This window comes from Cyprinodon tularosa, unplaced genomic scaffold, assembly GCF_016077235.1.
Source record: "Cyprinodon tularosa strain WSP-4 unplaced genomic scaffold, ASM1607723v1 ctg19, whole genome shotgun sequence".
Taxonomy (NCBI): domain Eukaryota; kingdom Metazoa; phylum Chordata; class Actinopteri; order Cyprinodontiformes; family Cyprinodontidae; genus Cyprinodon; species Cyprinodon tularosa.
The window spans coordinates 3,220,268-3,236,955 of record NW_024038678.1 but is presented as its reverse complement, the minus strand read 5'-3'; the positions used below and the strand labels follow the sequence as shown (position 1 = coordinate 3,236,955).

Genomic DNA, 16,688 nt, shown 5'->3' with positions numbered 1-16,688 from the left:
TTTGTTGCTCAAGGTCAGAGAATAGACAGAAGCCTTCATTTTACATGGGCATACTCTCACCATCCAGGCATTGCACACAAATCTATAAGCACCACGACTTTTCTTCAAAAGCCATTTAATTTTGAATCTTTGATTAGAAACTACAAGATCAATATCAATGAGCTCAAGTCATTAAAATTATCTGATTGGAAGTGGAGACCAGCTCACGGTAGAAATGTAAAGGTCATTGCAATGACATTACCCTTTATGAGAATAGTGACAAAAATGCTGAATAACTCCACAGAGTTGCATGAAAAAGCATTTTCCCTGCTGCAAACCCCCTTCTGTTTCTGTTTATTTGTAACAGTATGTTAAACATCAACAACAGCAACATGTTCAGGTAGAAAAAAAAATCATTTAAAAAAAAAAGAGACAGTTTAAATGGTGATTTCATGCATTAAAGGTAAAAAAGCTATCAAAAAAAAAAAAAAAAAAAAACTGGTCATGTCAAAGCATCTCAGTCACATTTAAGTCCAGACTTTACCTAAGTCCCTTTTTGTAGCCACTCAGACATGGTTTGCTGGTGTGCTTTGGATCAGTGTTCTATTCCACTATTCCCTCAAGACTTTTTTTATAGACTAGAAGTGTGTCAAATTTACAAAAGATGAAATGTAAGCTGTTCCTTCCAAAAAAAACAACAACAAATATGTTACATTACTTCAACTGAACATGTTAAATTTGAACTTCTGGTTAAAAAGTTTTGCCTTTTTGAACAGAAGTGCTTAGATGTTGTTCTTATTTGTTTTGTAACCTCTTGGACGAAATATCAATTTGTACTTGGAACATTTTGTTTGACTGGGTACTTGAGAGGTTCACCACTGGTGAGCTTTTTCTTTATTTGTCATTAATGGTTTTCACGATGTTTATCTAGGGTCCAACGGATATCAAAAAATCCTTTATAACTGACTTGAAAATGTCAGTTATATGTTAATTTTTTTTTCAGTTTAATAAAAAAAAAATTTCAGTGAAAAAATATCTTAAATTATGTTTTTAGACTGTTTTTATAAGATAGTGTCTTGATTATAAATTCCCTTTTCACATTGCAGCATGTCACTTTCAAAAGTTTTTTTTTCTCAATAAATGAAATCATTATTTTAAAAGTGTATTCAGCAGTTAGCCTGGTTAACTTTTTAACAGAGTCTCACTTCAAATGCTATGAGCTGTCCCCATAATGCAGCAGCATTGGTTAGCTATTAGATATGACGGTGAAGTGCGCAGCTATAAGTTACACTATCACATTTTCAAATTAGGTCAATATGCTGAAGAAAAATCGTCAGCGATAGCAACTTGCCTAAGTATGTTTCTGCAAAGGTCCTCATTAAAGAGATAAATTCCACATTTTATTACTTAGCCTAGGCTCTTCAGTCAAAACTGACATCATAATAACTACCTTAAGCTAAAACCATTAAGGTGGTATAGCTGAGCTGCTGTTAAGTCACCCAGGTTGAATATCATTAGCGGCAGCTGCTACAACCTTCAACCTGATCAAGACAGTACATGTCTATCATATAACTGCAAATGCAAGCTGTAAAACCTCACAAAAGAGTTTATCCTAATGCAAAACCTAACTTTTTTTCTTTCACTTATACAGAAATAAACTCTACACAAACACTTCTCTTGCTCTCAACATTCATATCTCTTAGCTCTTAAAGCCTACACAACTCCCTATAATCATTAAAGATGTCTGCATGAAAAACATGCCTGCCGGGTGGGCAGAGAAGCGGAGCTGTGCCTGAATCAGCCCAGGCATGCGTTAAAACAAAGTGGCCTCTCCTTCAGAGCACATAGCAACAAAGACAAACACACGCATACACACATTTTTGCAGAGCTAACCCCCCTTTTTTTTTTTTACACGCACGCACTGTCTCATAGAAACATAAATACACATATTAGAACACTTGAGGACATGTATTTCTATCCTGTTCAAACAGTTACTGGACTCATCCTCTGTATGAATGCGCACACAACTCCCTCTCTCCAGCCTGGTCAGTATGAGAGCAGCATACTAAAGAAGAAAAAGCTGGCTGGCTGACTCAGAGCAGAGCAACAATGTAAGATTAACTGGAAACAACAATCTCCTGCATGCTAGAGACTGGTTCATTCCCTATAAATAGTTGTATTGGAGTGGAGGGGTTCTCACCAAATTATCATTATCTTATGTCATAAGACGTAATAAAAGGTCAATAATTCTTCCCATGTGGTACTGTCTTTTTGTATGAATTTGCATCCATTATGAGTAAGTTTGATCAAAGCATCTCTTTCCGCTCTCCTCCTCTAGCAGAACATAGGAATGGTTGAGTCTGATCATGTGACCAAACAGCTCCAAAACACTTTGACCTTCACTGTCATCACTCACACCTGCCTCAGTAATGGCACACAATTGTTGTAATTATGCACACCGACCATGACTTAAAGGTTTATCCGGGTGCAGCAGACGAGCTGAACATGGCATTAATCAGGAGCTGCTGTTAGCCAAGTTTAAGTAGGGATTAGTGAGTGACCTCACCAAAAATCCCAGGCACCAAAAAAGACAGAGACAACTCACCCAGAATCATGCTGTGTGTGTTTGTGTTGCCTTTGGTGTCCCCTGGGGCTGGCAGGTGTTCCCCCACTGCCTGAGTCTCTCCTGCTTTTGCTGAGAGACAACAACAGCTCCAAAAAATTCAGTCGTCCCCCCCCTCCTTCCACTCTCCAGAAAGAGGCAACTCAGAGAGGCAGTGCTGGATGTGAGGACAGACTGCTGCTGCTGCTGCACATGTTGTCCCTTGCGCCTGCCCTCTCCAGGTGTAGAAGAGAGAGAGCGTGGGTGTGTGTGTGGATATGTTTGTGCGTGGAGGGGGAGGAGGGAGGTCCAGTGTTTCTGCAGCGGTTGCTCAGGTATGCCTAAGGACAATGTTGGGAGCAGAGGACGGTGAAGGGGAAAACGAGAGAGGAGAATGCAGGGGGGGTTGAGCCTAAAGTGTGACAGCCAATCACAAGGGGGAGGGCTACAGAGTCAGGATCTTCTACTACACAGCAGCCAGGAGGAAATGCAGTGGTCTCCAGTAAACAGCTGACAAGCACTTTACTTTCATCTGAACCATTTCACAAGAGGCTTCAAAAAGAAGAAAAGACCGGGGAACATCCTCTATGCTATGTAAAGTCAGCACCTTCTTTGGTCTCTCGCTGAAAAATACACACACTCTCTTCTCCTGGTCTCACTTTCTCTCTGTTCCTTGCTTTTAGGGTTGGGTAAAACCTAAAGGCACCTTAAATGCCTTTGCTCTGATTGGTGGCAGACTTGGCCAATGGGAGCAGTGGCAGACACTTGTCATCATGCAGAGTGGAAGTCATGAAGGAGAGACAGAGCATGACTGAAAATGCTTTCTCCCTCTCATTTTTCACATCTACTTCCCCATGAGCCTGGTTTCCCACATCCATGGTTGTTGTTCACCATGCTGTCCCTCTCCTGCAGCCTCGCTCCTGAGTCCTCTGACTCCACACCTATGTGGACTTGTTAGAGGATTCTCCAATATGTCCTTCTCCACTTCCATTTTGTGACCCTTTGAGGCAAAGTTGGACTCTTTATCAACGCCTGAGCTTTCGTCAGAGGGATTGGAATTTCAGTCTAGGGAAGAGAGGACGGTCGGGGGGCTGCCAGGCAAAAAAAAAAAATTGAGATGAAATGGGAAGCGACAGAGCAGAGGAAGCAGAAAAAGGAGGGGTAGAGATTAAACTAAACACAAACTGACAGAGAGATGAAGAGATGTGGAGTGACAAGGAAAGACGACCAGAAGGAAATGCAGGCAAAGAGAAAGAGAAGCTGTCAGATCCTGGAGAGAATTAAATAGGACTACAGCAATGCAGCCACTAATTGAGAATGAGATTCACAGACAGCTGTTCTGGGTTCAGTTCTATAACACCAGGAAGCCACTCGGAAGAATGTCCTTTGTCATGTTCCTGCATTGCATATGCCTTCCAGTTCCCCCTTTATGAAGGAGAAATCAGAGGGCAGCCTGGGAGAGACATTTTCTAAAATCACACAGCTCTGACTTTATAGAGAAGCTTTAGAGAAGGCATAACAAAACTGTCAAAAAAAAAACTAATCCCCTTGGGCAGGCTGGCTTGCAAACACAACAGATATAACCACGTGAGCCAGGAGCGACAGCAGAAAGCTGTGTGATGTTGATGGAGTCTCCCTTTGCCCTTCTTTCTGCTTTTTATTTTCTAACTGTACTCTCCCCCTTCCATTATCACGCTCTCAGGCTGAGGCAGTGAGTCAAAGGATGTTGGAGTGAATACTAAGGAGGGAGGCTGACACCTCCAGAACCACTCTATGAGAAGCTCTGCACTGCAAGTCTTTATGGTGTCTTGCATAGGTAATCATACCTTATAAAGTTTTTCACACTTTAAAAAGTTACAACCGCAATCCTCAGGGTATTTTTTTCATATGGGGTACACCACCAAAAAGTATTGTGTTGCTGTAAACTGGAAGGATGTGAATGATGTTTTTAAATCAAGTTTATAGTGTGGCATTCAGTGTATCCAGACCCTTTTACTAGGACTGCTCTAGTTAAATCCAGTTAAACAAATTCCCTTTGTAAATCACTGAATCACCCAATTATGATAGAGTCTGCCAGTATATACTTAATTAAGGTGTTCTGTCTGATTCTTGGATGTTTGTTACAGACAGATTATGAACTAAGTGCAAATACTATAAGATATGGTCATCCACCTACGCCAAAATGCTAGCTAGAATTGAATTGAGCAACAAAGCAATCAAGAGATACTGTTACTCTGGAGGAGTTGCACATATTTATAGCTCAGGTAGCAGAATATAAAGTATAACTATTAGTCATGTGCATCACAGATCAAGCATTTACATCTTTTTGGATCTGATGTTTTGCAAAAATAAATTTCAATAAGTCCATCCACTCTCCATTATGTGGTGTTTTAATTTACTGCATTTTGGGGTTAATTCATTATCTGTACCTATTTAAAAGCAATGATGTTGAAGCCAGATCTCTTGATTAGCCCCAAAATCCAATCCATATGAACGTAGCTTCAAGAATGCTCCATGCCTTCATCTTCTTATTTTTATGCATTTCGCTAAGTAAAACCCGACCATTAATGGGCTTGGATTAGATACTACAACAATTTTGGTCATTTGTTTTGGTGTGGTTGAAGAAACTTTTTTTATTTAGAGATAAGGGTTAAATCCAAAAATTGCTATGCGGAACTCTTAAAGGGATGCGCCAGTTTTTTTTACATTGGGCCCTTGATTTTACGTTATTACATCATGTTCTACTCACCCATATGAGTTTTGTGTCATCATTCTGAGCCGTTATGAAGATATTCTGTTAGGTTATATCTAAGTAACATCTTCCTATTGGCAAACAACTTGAAGGCACAAACTAAATTGTTCATAATATATTCTTTATAGTACGCCAGCATTCATAACATGTTGGCGAATCACCGTCCCCCAGACATCTGCGGTTATATTTTTTATATTTATAAGTTTTTAAAACAAAGCGGCGCGTGTATGACGTAATCCGTGCGCCGGACTGGAGTTGTGACAGGCAGCCCAGGCCACAGGCGCTACGCTCTACCCCTTCTATTTGTTCGGCTAGCTAATCTAAATCGTTCAATTCCATTTCGAGAGTGAGATCATCTGTAGTAGTAGTACTAGACATCTTCCAGCCATGTGAGTAAAACTAGCAGCAGTTCAGCGAACAGGAAAAATGAATGGTAGCCGGCGCGCAGGTGACGTCATAGACGGGCCGCTTTGTTTTAAAAAAATATAAAAAACATAATCGTGGATGTCTGGGGGACAGTGATTCTCCTACATGTTATGAATGCTGGCATACCATAAATGATGAATTATGAACAGTTTAGTTTGCGCCTTTAAGTCATTTGCCCATAGGAAGACGTTACTTGGAACAGAATATCAGAATGTCTTCAGAACAGCTCCTAATGACACAAAACTCATATGGGAGAGTAGAACATGATGTAATAATGTAAAATCAAGGGCCCAATGTAAAAAAAAACGGCGTTTCCTTTTAACAAGATGGTGAAGCAGGGTCCTGGGACAAAAGGGACCCGTTCATGGGACCATGGGATTGTCTAACACCCTGTTAACTTTTTAAATTGTGACAGCAAAGCTGGTCAGAGGCACTTGAAAAGAAGATTGTTTTAACTTAATCGTGGGTAGTCCCACTACATCTGATCTACATTCTGCAGAGGCCTAGAAATTTCAAACCAGGGATACATCTATAAAATCCAACATACTAGCCCCCTATGACTGACTTTGAACATTGTCGAGTCTGCAAAAGGTGGTGGAAGGTCATCTACAGTTTGGGGCAACAGTGGCATTGGATGAAAGAGTTTGCCCAACCACAGATTGTCGGTTCAAGCCCTCGAACCGGCTTTCAGTGTTGTTGTGTCCTTGGGCGAGCCTCTTCACTCTGTCTACTGATGGTGGTCTGAAGGACTGGTGGCGCTAGTGTACGGTAGCCTCGCTTCTGTCAGTGAGCCCCAGGGCAGCTGTGGCTACAATGTTGCTTGCCACCATCAGTGTGTGCATGAATGACTAGATGTAGTCTAAAATGCTTTAGTCCAGTCCTTTGTCTTAAAAAGTGCTATATAAGTACAGGCAATTCTCCATTTACCAACAGGTCAATGACCTGAAATCTAAAATCAGGCCTACTACGGAATTGTTTAAGCCACAGTATATTGATGAACTAGCTTAGCCAAGTCAAATTTCAAATCTAAATCCTATTGAGAATCTGTAGCAAGACTTGAGAATAGATGTTTGTTTACTAATTCTACATCTATTATAGCTGAGCTTGAGCTATATATTTTGCTAAGAAAAATGCGCAAAACTCCATGAGGCATTCCCTTAAAAGCTTGCAGGTATTATTGCAGCAAAATAGGATAATAGCTGAGTTCTAATTCATCAGCTTTGTCCTCCAAAAGCCAGGTTCGTCGGCCAATTACGTCATAGCGCAATGCCGTGGCCTGTTCAGATTACAAGACTCCTCATTATGCGGCCAACAAATGCAACCTTTTTTTGCCCATGTTAAAAGACAGGTCCGGTGTATCCTACGTAGCCTTGGCTTTCTCATGGTTCATTGCGATACCAAGCGAGCCGGCTGATCCGTGATCAGGGGAAATGCCCCTATTGTAAATGCAGTTTAATATAGTAACAGTATGTCAATATTTCAGTCTGAAATTCATGAAAACAGTTGTGTTTAATGGTTACGGAGTTAGATATGTGGTTGGTATTGTTTGTTTTTTGAAAGGTTTTAATCTGTCCCTGTTGAAATGGGTTTGGATGACACTTAAGCTGTTCAGACATGTTTGAATCTATAGCCAAACTCGTCCAACCTTCTTATTTTCACGGACCGAGTTGGCTGGGCTGAGTGTGTAAATGATTGCAATACAATTTTACTTGAAAGATTTTGAAAAGCCTGCATTACTTTCCTTGCACTTAACTATACACTTCTTTGTGTTGGCCCTTTACAGAAAACTCTAGTTATTTAACAATGCATGGCTGTAGTATGACAGAATTGGAAAAGTTTTAAGGGGTCCAAAATGAAGGAAATTAATGCCACAAATGAAACTTCCATTCCTTACATATTGTGTAAAATCCAATGTCAAAAAAAGAGTGTCTGTAAATTTACACACAACCTTTACCGCTACACAACTATCACCTGAATTAAAAGGAAAAAAAACACCAAGAGAATCCCACAGCCTTATTAAGAGCAACAAGCAAGCAGTTTATTGATCTAGGAACAAAGAGGTAAGTAAAATTAATTCAGGGTTTAGATGAACCACAAACTCACATGCTGTCCTGCAGGAATTCTACAATGACTGCCACTATGAGCAGGTGGAAAAAGAGTTATCGTTAATAATGTAGAAAAAGGAAAAGCTTGCAAAAAATTTGTGTGAATGTTTCTTTTCTATGTGAACATTCAAAACATGTGTGTTTGTGTGGGTTTGGAAAGAGATAAATACAGCTGAGATAGGGTTTCTTCATTAGTTGTGTTGGTATTAATAATTCAGAGCTGGTCCTTGTTGGCGTTCAATGGGCCGAGGGCTAATGTGCTGTCAGGCCAACAGGGGCCCAGGGCTGAGCGCCACTTTAATGGATGTCATGATGAGAGGGTGAAATTGGAGCGTGGATATCCTGTATCATCCATAGGCGAGAGAACAGGGCATGGAGAACGCAGGGAAGGAAAGTCAAAGGACATGAGAAGGGTGATGGCCACCGGGGAGGGGACAGATGGCATCACCGGACAGGTAGGTGAGCGGGAAGGTTATAGAGCAAAGCTACGGGGAATAGACAACCAGAGGTCACTTTATTAGCAGGTTAAGAGGATGTACTAGGGTTAAGGGGGACAAAATTGAATAAATAGAAATGTCATAAAATATAAATAAATATGCCATTAAATCATAAAATGTAGAATGATAAAAATTAATGTACCATTGAATGTAGTGTTAAATAATAGTTATATGCACCATTTATTTATCTAATGCATCATTAAACAATTAAATGTGCCATTAAATAGAGATTATTAGTAGGGATATATATAAGCTGGAGTTGCCCCCCTGATGCTCTGTAAATACATTACATCACGTTTTAATGGTATTTCCACAGTTTGTGATAAATGATAATATAATATCGACTTCTGAGTGAAAGTAATCCAGGAAAAGTCATCCTATCTTGGGAAGCAACCAATTAGAATTGAAATTGACAGCTTAAACAATTTTGGGAGTCTCCTGCACAGAAACCATTAAAAACTTAATGTACCATTTCAGGTACTGAAAGGTATGTTTATTTTTTAATGGCACATTTATTCATTGAATTTTACATTGCATAATTAACAATTACAATTTAAATGTTGAAGGATGTTTTAAATAAATAGATGGTTAATTTATAATTAATGGCACATTTTTTGGTACAATTGTTTATTTAATTTTACATATTAGATTTTATGATTTAAGTGCAATTTATACTTACATTTTTTTTCAGTTACATTTTTATAAATTTCATTCTGTATCTTTAACCCACCATAGATGTACCAACATATATTGGTATCGGTAATAATTTATAGTAATATATGTAGATTTATTTGTTTATTTTTTACCTTGTATGAAATGTTTGAAAAGACTGAAAAATAATCTCTTCACTCTATTAGTATTTCCTTGCTTTCTGCTTGATAAAACATTAATGTTGGAGATGTTGTGACCCACAACACAGTTTTGGCAACACCCAGGCATATTTCAAGAGAATCCTAAAAAGCAAACCAGTGTTTTAAATATGTTTTCTGCAATCTTTCAATTAATTTTTGAGGAACATTTCATATTCCCAGTCTGCTGTTTTAAAGATTTAATTATGAAGTACACCTGTAGGTTGCCTATCATTCCATGGATTCTTTTTTTATAACCACATATAAAATATGTAGCCTCAAACCATGAATTATTCCCATGCTTTAATCATTTGGTATGTTTCAGTTGTCTCATACGTACTTATCATGCTTTTATAACGTGTTGAAATTTTAATTTTTTTAAGGCTTCGATTTGAGGTCTTGCTGAAAGCCAGCTCACATCACACACTCTATACTTTAAAGTCCTAGCTATCTGCACATTGCACTGATTTGCAGTACTTATGAAATCTATTACAGAACTTAAACCAAATTCTTTATCAGGTTAGTTTTCTCCCACTGACCCACTTGACTCATGTTGTTTTGTCTTGTAAGAATACCTCATGAAAAGCCATGTTTGCATGTGAAGTCATTTACCTAAAGGTGTTGTAGAGGATTTCCACAATTTCCACTTAAAAAAAAAAAAAAAGAATGCACATGCACAACCCTGTACCTGCTCCCGAGATGGAATGCCTATTGAACGGGTGCGAAAGCATGCACAAGCCCATTTCTCCTCGTGCATGCTCTTTTTAAAAGTTGCTGTTCTCATACCTCATACAACCTTACTGTGTCCGAACATCCACGCTAACCCCTAAATACCTCAATCACTATATAGAGCGGGGACTATATAGTGGACTTTGCAGCAAATTGAGTTAACTTTATCGTTCAGACAGATGAGCACTGCTTTTTGCTCCCTGGTGGTCATGCAATTCCTCTTCCACTGTGCAGTGCCTGCGCCATCTTTGTTATTAGTGGCCACTGTCGGGTAGCGACATCTTATGGCGACAGTGGGCTGCTGTGACAGTAAATCCCATAATGCTTTGAGAAAAGAGCTCTCCGCGCAAATCATTCCGGGATATATCTGTCTCTTCTGATGCCTTTCTTTTCTTCTCATAGACATTTTATCTCCTATGAACCCTCTGCCATTTTCAAAGAACCACGGTGAGATGTGAGTTTCAGTGACTGTCTGAAAGCGTAGCTCACCAAACATATATGTGTGAACGTGTGAATGTGCAGAAAAAGATAGCTAACAGGGCGAGCATGTAGGACAGCCTTATCCCCAAAATGATTGACAGTTAGAAGGACCACTTATTTAGATGATCCACCCAGAAATAAAAGATCGTCCTCTAAATCTTTAAGCCTTCTGGAAGACCTGAGGCCCTTTTTAAGATTGTCATTGTTATATAATGACATTTATGGATCTACTGTTTGTATTAACTTCAAAAACTCGTTCTTTTCTATTTAAGTTTGCTTGACCGACCATTCTGTTATTATATTTGGTTTTATTTCAGTTTGATATGTGTGGTTTATGCTTTAAAATTCTCAGGTTGACGGCATGTCTGAGTTTTTTCAATATAATTGAATTCTCTGTTTCTCCTTTAACTTGATGAGTGTGTCAGTTTTCTGCAATGACCTAGCTTGAGCTTTTACAGTCTGTCTTTAACCTTTGAAGATTTATTTTACATTACTTTGTATGAAACTTGCTGTACTAATAGAGTTGCATTTATCTTTGATATCAAGAAATATAGTTGCATATAATCAGTTTCTTTAAAATTCAACACTTATCTTAAAAGACTCCTTGTCGGCTATCTGAGGATTATTTGACTGATTTGAAGGTGCTCTCTTATTATACTATCAGATTGAGTATATACTATTAGTCTAAACCCCATATCTTCATTAGATTTGCTTATACCATTGCATAGATTGTCAGTCAGCCAGAACAACACAGGCTTGAGCTTCTCTCCCTTTCGCGGTACCCCAGAGTTCTTTACTGGGACAACTGCTGTTTTCCACATGTTGCTGTAAGGATCTATCTTAAAAGAGCAAAGCATACCCTTTTTTATTATTTTGCCATTGACATTGATGCAATGTGCTGTTAAAATAAGCAACAATAATTTACTGACACCATTATACTGAAGTATTCTAGTTCAGAAAATCTAATCTTCCCCATTGTAATCTGATCCTCTTGGCACTAACAGCGACTCCACACTGAGGAATTTGGGCATTATCTCCTAAGTTTGACAAACAGTAATTAAGTAATTACGTCAAGCTTTTTTCCAGCTATTACTCATTGCTAAAGCAAAGCTTTTTTCTCGGTTTTTACAGATCTCCTTTTGTCTGGACTATTGAAACTCTTAGAGCATCAATCATCAGGGTTTTCAGGTATTTCAGTATGCTGCAGTTGGTCTTTTACCAAGTCCAAAGATGCACAAACACATCACTCAAGTTTTAAAATCCCTGCATTCGATTTTTTGTCAGTCATTGAGCTGATTTTGTAATTTCACAACTCCTTTTTTTTTATTTTATATGATCAAACCCCATCCTGTTTATGTGATCTCTTTAACACCCACACCACACACATCTGAGAGGATCCCAGTTTCTGGAGACAACTAGCCTGTTTTCCTTGCCGTAAATATGGGATGCAGAATCTAAAAACTTTACAAAGGAAAACTGTTACATTTTTCTTATTTACCACACTTTCTTCATATTTAGTGATTATTCTATTACATTTAGTAAAAAATGCTGAATGTTAATGTTCAGTGAATATCTAAATATTATATCTATTTTCTTAGGTAAAATCTATTTCAACAGTCTGCAGTCCATATATATTAACAGTATATGTATTAAATCAAATATATACATGATACAAAGATTACATCAATATCTAAAACCTTAAATTAAATCTTAAGTTTTGGGGTTTCTTTTGCCAGACTTTTACATGTTTTACCTCATGTGTTACCTCAGTGGCTGTGACTCCTGCAGGAAGTTGGCTAGAATCATTTTAAATCCTATCAAAAAAAAATATATATATATATTTCCTGGCCTTTGACTGACCGAGTGAGAACCGAAAGGGGTCTTGAAAATACGGTTTTATTTTGATTGTTAGTTTATAGTTGATCACGTAACTGTAAAGCACCTTGTTTAACTGTCGCTATTTAAAAAAGGTCTATGTAAATAAATTTGACATTAATAAAAACTGAAGTGTTTTAGTGAGGGTGATCAGATAACAAACCTGAGTATGCCTTTTTTTGTAACACACTTTACCCAAGGATCAACCAAGATTTGTAAAACTCCTTCTGTATGCTAAACGTTGTTTTGTTCAAGCCCTTTTCTGATTGTAAAAACGTTTAAAAAAAACATCCAAGCTGAATTCCTTGTAAATTTGTCTCTCAGCTGCAGGATATGTGAGTCACCTCTTCATCCACCCACCTGCATTTAGTCATTTTCCAGAGATGCCAACTTGGATTTTTAATACCAGAAGAATACCCCCATTAAATTATAACAGAATATGAGTCAATCCATGTCTTATTTTTACATCAAATGTTTAACATCTAGAAAAATACAGCTTTATTTCCTGATAGTCCAGCAAAGTGCATTTGGTAAGCATTGTAACCTAGTAATGAAAGTTTGCTGCCCTCTGTTGGTAAAATCAAGTCAACATGGAAGAGAATTCCTTGCTGAGGAATTTCAAGATTCCAGAAAAGATCTTTGCACATCAGTTTTTTTCTCACTGAAGGGGATTCTGGCCTGAAAGCAAATTGTTATCATTTAAAAGCCGTTCTGACACACTTACAGATAAACAGGCAACAATGCAGCAAGGGACAGAGCTGGTTACACCTTTGATGGTCTGTCAGACAATAAATAATATAAAAGTCGCTCAGCAAGAGAGCTATTGTGAAACAAAAAAACTATTATCCTTATTTTTAACACCAGTATAGGTGACTTATGATTATCTGTTTTTGCTATTGTTTGAGAGTTCTGGAGGGATGAGTCAAATTTCAGAGAGAAAGTGTAAACTAGATATATCAATCCTTCCTGCCAAGAGACCATGACTGAAACTCATGTTGTAAGTTATTTCCACAAAGCAGATTTTATTTCCTGAGGAAACATAACATAAATTATACTCATATAACAGCAGCTACATATTTTTAAAGTCCCTGTTTGACTTTCCACAAATGTTCCTTAGCTCTTTTCTTCTTTTTTAATAGCAAATATTTCCACTGACATAGTCTGCAGTCAGACCATATATTATGCTTCAGGTCTTTGCTGGCACTGCTGTGGTGAATTTAGAAGATCCACATGAAGGTCAAAGGTCAACTAAAGAGGTAACATGTAACTTAGCTCAGAGTGAAATCAAGGCACTTCAGCATTCCCCTTAAACTGGACTGAGCCTGTAAGTCTGAGAGGCATATCAGTTTGCCACAGTGAGGGATAATCATGCCCCTTAATTTAGACCATTGATCAGGTGTGGAAATGTGTCGGAAACATGGTCAGCATGTTGAATGTTTATATAATAAATTATTTTGTTGCAGTGGAAATTAATGCTCTGTAGGGATTCAAACTGAATAGTTGGAGAAGAGAGAACTAAATTCCTATAACATGAATAAAACAGAGGTTTTGAATTATTTCTAAATCTGGAAATCTGTAGCTATGCATTCTTAATGTTTGCTTGTTCTGTGCCCGTTCATATATGTTACAGTACATCACAAAAGCATCATAGCTACACTACAAAAACAATCTAGAAATTAGTAAAACTTCAATTAAGTGTATTATTTACCCTTAAATTGAGTAGTATCATTTGCCATTGGAATTAGATTTTTTTTACTTTTAAAATAAGATAATCAGATAATATGCACTTGAAATAAAACAATGCATTTTTTTCTTATTTTAAATGTAAATTGTCTTGTTCTATGGGCAAAGTATCCCACTTACCTCCTAAATTCAAGAAAAAAATTACCAATTTTTTTTAAGAAAAATCGACATATCTAGATTTCAATATTTTGCAGTGTAAACCTTTAAGCAGGTCACATAGCTGGTATAAAAATATGACTAAGTTTTCCATTTTATTACTTAAAACACATCCTTTTTACGTTTTAATTCATTTTATGTCTGAGTTGTCTTGTATATTTTTTTATGAATTATTAAAATTCGCTCTCTCACACTAGAACCCAACACACCTCTTCCAATTAAGAGGTCAGAAAGGAGACTGTGGGATTTCCTAGGATGTGCTGATAGACGAGGGTGTGGCTGACCTGTGAATCCTTGCCTGCAGAGATGGAGAATGTAGATGTTGACCGTCACACTCTCACACACCCCTGATGTTTTCACACCACCACTGGTGGACAGCATGTCTTTCTTTCCAGACAGACTCACATCACACTTTGACCCCAAAAACACCCACGTCATTGAAACCTGCATGAAATTAAGGCTTCAATGACACTCTCAGTTTAAACGTGATGTTTTATTTTAGTTTGTAATAGTGTTTATGAAGAAAAATGTAATTCCTCCAGATCCCAGTCTATTTTTAAGGCTTTGACATTCCTCAGATGACAGTGAGAACAAGTGTCAGCATTTTCTCTGCATAGGACTGCGTCCCCTATCAGCTCTCCACAGACACAATAAGTTTATTTTCCATTTCATAAAAAAATTAATGTAAAATTTTCTAGACTTTTAATCAACCTATTTAGTAAGGAAAACATCACAAGATCATTTGTTTATAGAATATCTCTTGTGGCTAAATAATTTGGATGCTGCGAACCCATAGCACTTTGTTTCAATAATCATTCATCATTATACCAGAGTAAGGATCTGTTAATATTTATCGTTCTTAACTTCTCAAGATCCTCCAGAAAAGTGGGTCCCTTTCTTCTTTGCTCTATCCATCTCCCCACACTGTTCATCTTAGAAATCTGGGCTTAGGACTAACTGCTGTAAGGAAAAGGCTGGACTCACTGTTCAGGTTTATTGTTCCCTCTTGATTTTGCAAGATGTTGTGAATCACTATCCCAGTTTTCCATTTTTCAGCTTTTTCAATATCAAGCTAGAATAACATGTAAAATAATCTGATCTGTTAAGCAGTTTATTATGCTGTGTGAAAAATCCCTCAGCATCACAGATCATTCATCATACCTCACCATTGGCATGAGGAATTTTTCCAGATGTTCATCTTTTTGCATTTGTATTAGTAGAACTAAAAACTTTAACATAGTAACAGACAACCAGTTGATTTAGAGTCTTGTGGTTGTTTTTGACCCCAACATCCTGGTCTTTGAACTGTCTTTGATCCGTTTTTGTCTTGACCTCTGCTGCTCACTGTGCACAGTGGAAAGATAAATATGGGTTATAATCCAGACATGAACATGCTAACAGATAATTGACCTCTGAATCATACACTAAGGAAAACCATGATTTGCATTGAGAGGGTTTTAGAAAAACTTTGATTTCTTTTAAAAAGGGATGATTTTTTTAAAAATATTTATTGTGTTAATTTATTTTTTTTTTTATGTATATGAAGTTATATCACATTAGATAATGAAAGGAACATTTTATTTTTAATGCTTTTATTTCTCTGTTAAAGTAAGAATTAGTCGATTTAAAGGCAGGATTATTAAAAGAACATTTAAGGGTGCCAATGAATGTCATCTTCACTTAAAGCATGGTCTAATAGAAATAAAGCATTGAGTATGCTTCTGTAAGCTCCTGCAAATACAAACGTCTTCCAATGTTTTAAGATGGGTTTAAGCTGTAGAGCAGCAGAAGTCAGCTAGATCTGTCAGGGGAGCACAGATATTCAGTGAACACATGATTCATTCTGATACTTTCACATCAATACAGTTGTTTTAAAGGTTTAAACATATTTCAAAGCTCAAAACTCAATTTGTTAATAATAGAAATAATTGGTTAGTTTAGAAAAAGAAACCCTCCATGGACACAGACACGAGCAGTGGAGGGTCAAAGAGTGGGTAATTTCTTACCTGTGCTCCACATTGGCTATGTCTTTGATCAGCCAGTCCTCTGTGATCAAATTCCAATCCTTGCAAGGAATGCTGGGAGAGCTTTATGAGTTCCTGCCCACCATCTAGTGTCTTGAGACACAAGAAAACTAAAGTTCTTTTTGATCTGATAAGTTCCCAGATCACCTGCAAACAGCAGGTATGATAGCTGTCCAAAAGAACGTGTGGACTTACAGATGACATACACATAGCTTGTGTCACCTCCCATCAACCACTCTGCATCATACCCCCTCCCCTCTGTCTCTCCCTCCCCCTTAGTGTCAACTCTATGTGAAAACAAAGCCTGCAGCAGGAGATTCCAGCAGCTTATCTTAGTAGGCCTTAATAGGCGAGGACAGTTATGTCAGAAGATTGTTTAATGCAGGACCAGGTAGGCTGCAAGGCCTTTATATCAACAGGAAACATGAACCTGTGTTAGGAGAAATCCTGAAAAAAGTAACAGTCAAAACTG

At 37.8% G+C, this 16,688-nt stretch overlaps 1 protein-coding gene across 2 annotated transcripts in view; it reads right to left on the bottom strand.

The window, feature by feature from the left end:
* The window catches only part of znf385a (zinc finger protein 385A), a 104,099-nt gene extending 87,698 nt beyond the window's left edge, over positions 1–16,401 (bottom strand). Inside the window, exon 1 of one of the 2 annotated variants that reach the window (XM_038283125.1) lies at positions 16,199–16,401. In XM_038283125.1, the coding sequence (XP_038139053.1) occupies positions 16,199–16,211 (13 nt within the window). In that variant the 5' untranslated portion in view covers positions 16,212–16,401. Of the gene's footprint in view, positions 1–2,584; positions 2,961–16,198 lie in introns of those variants that run through there. The other variant, XM_038283126.1, reaches the window with a different exon arrangement.
* Positions 16,402–16,688: the final 287 nt, after the last annotated feature.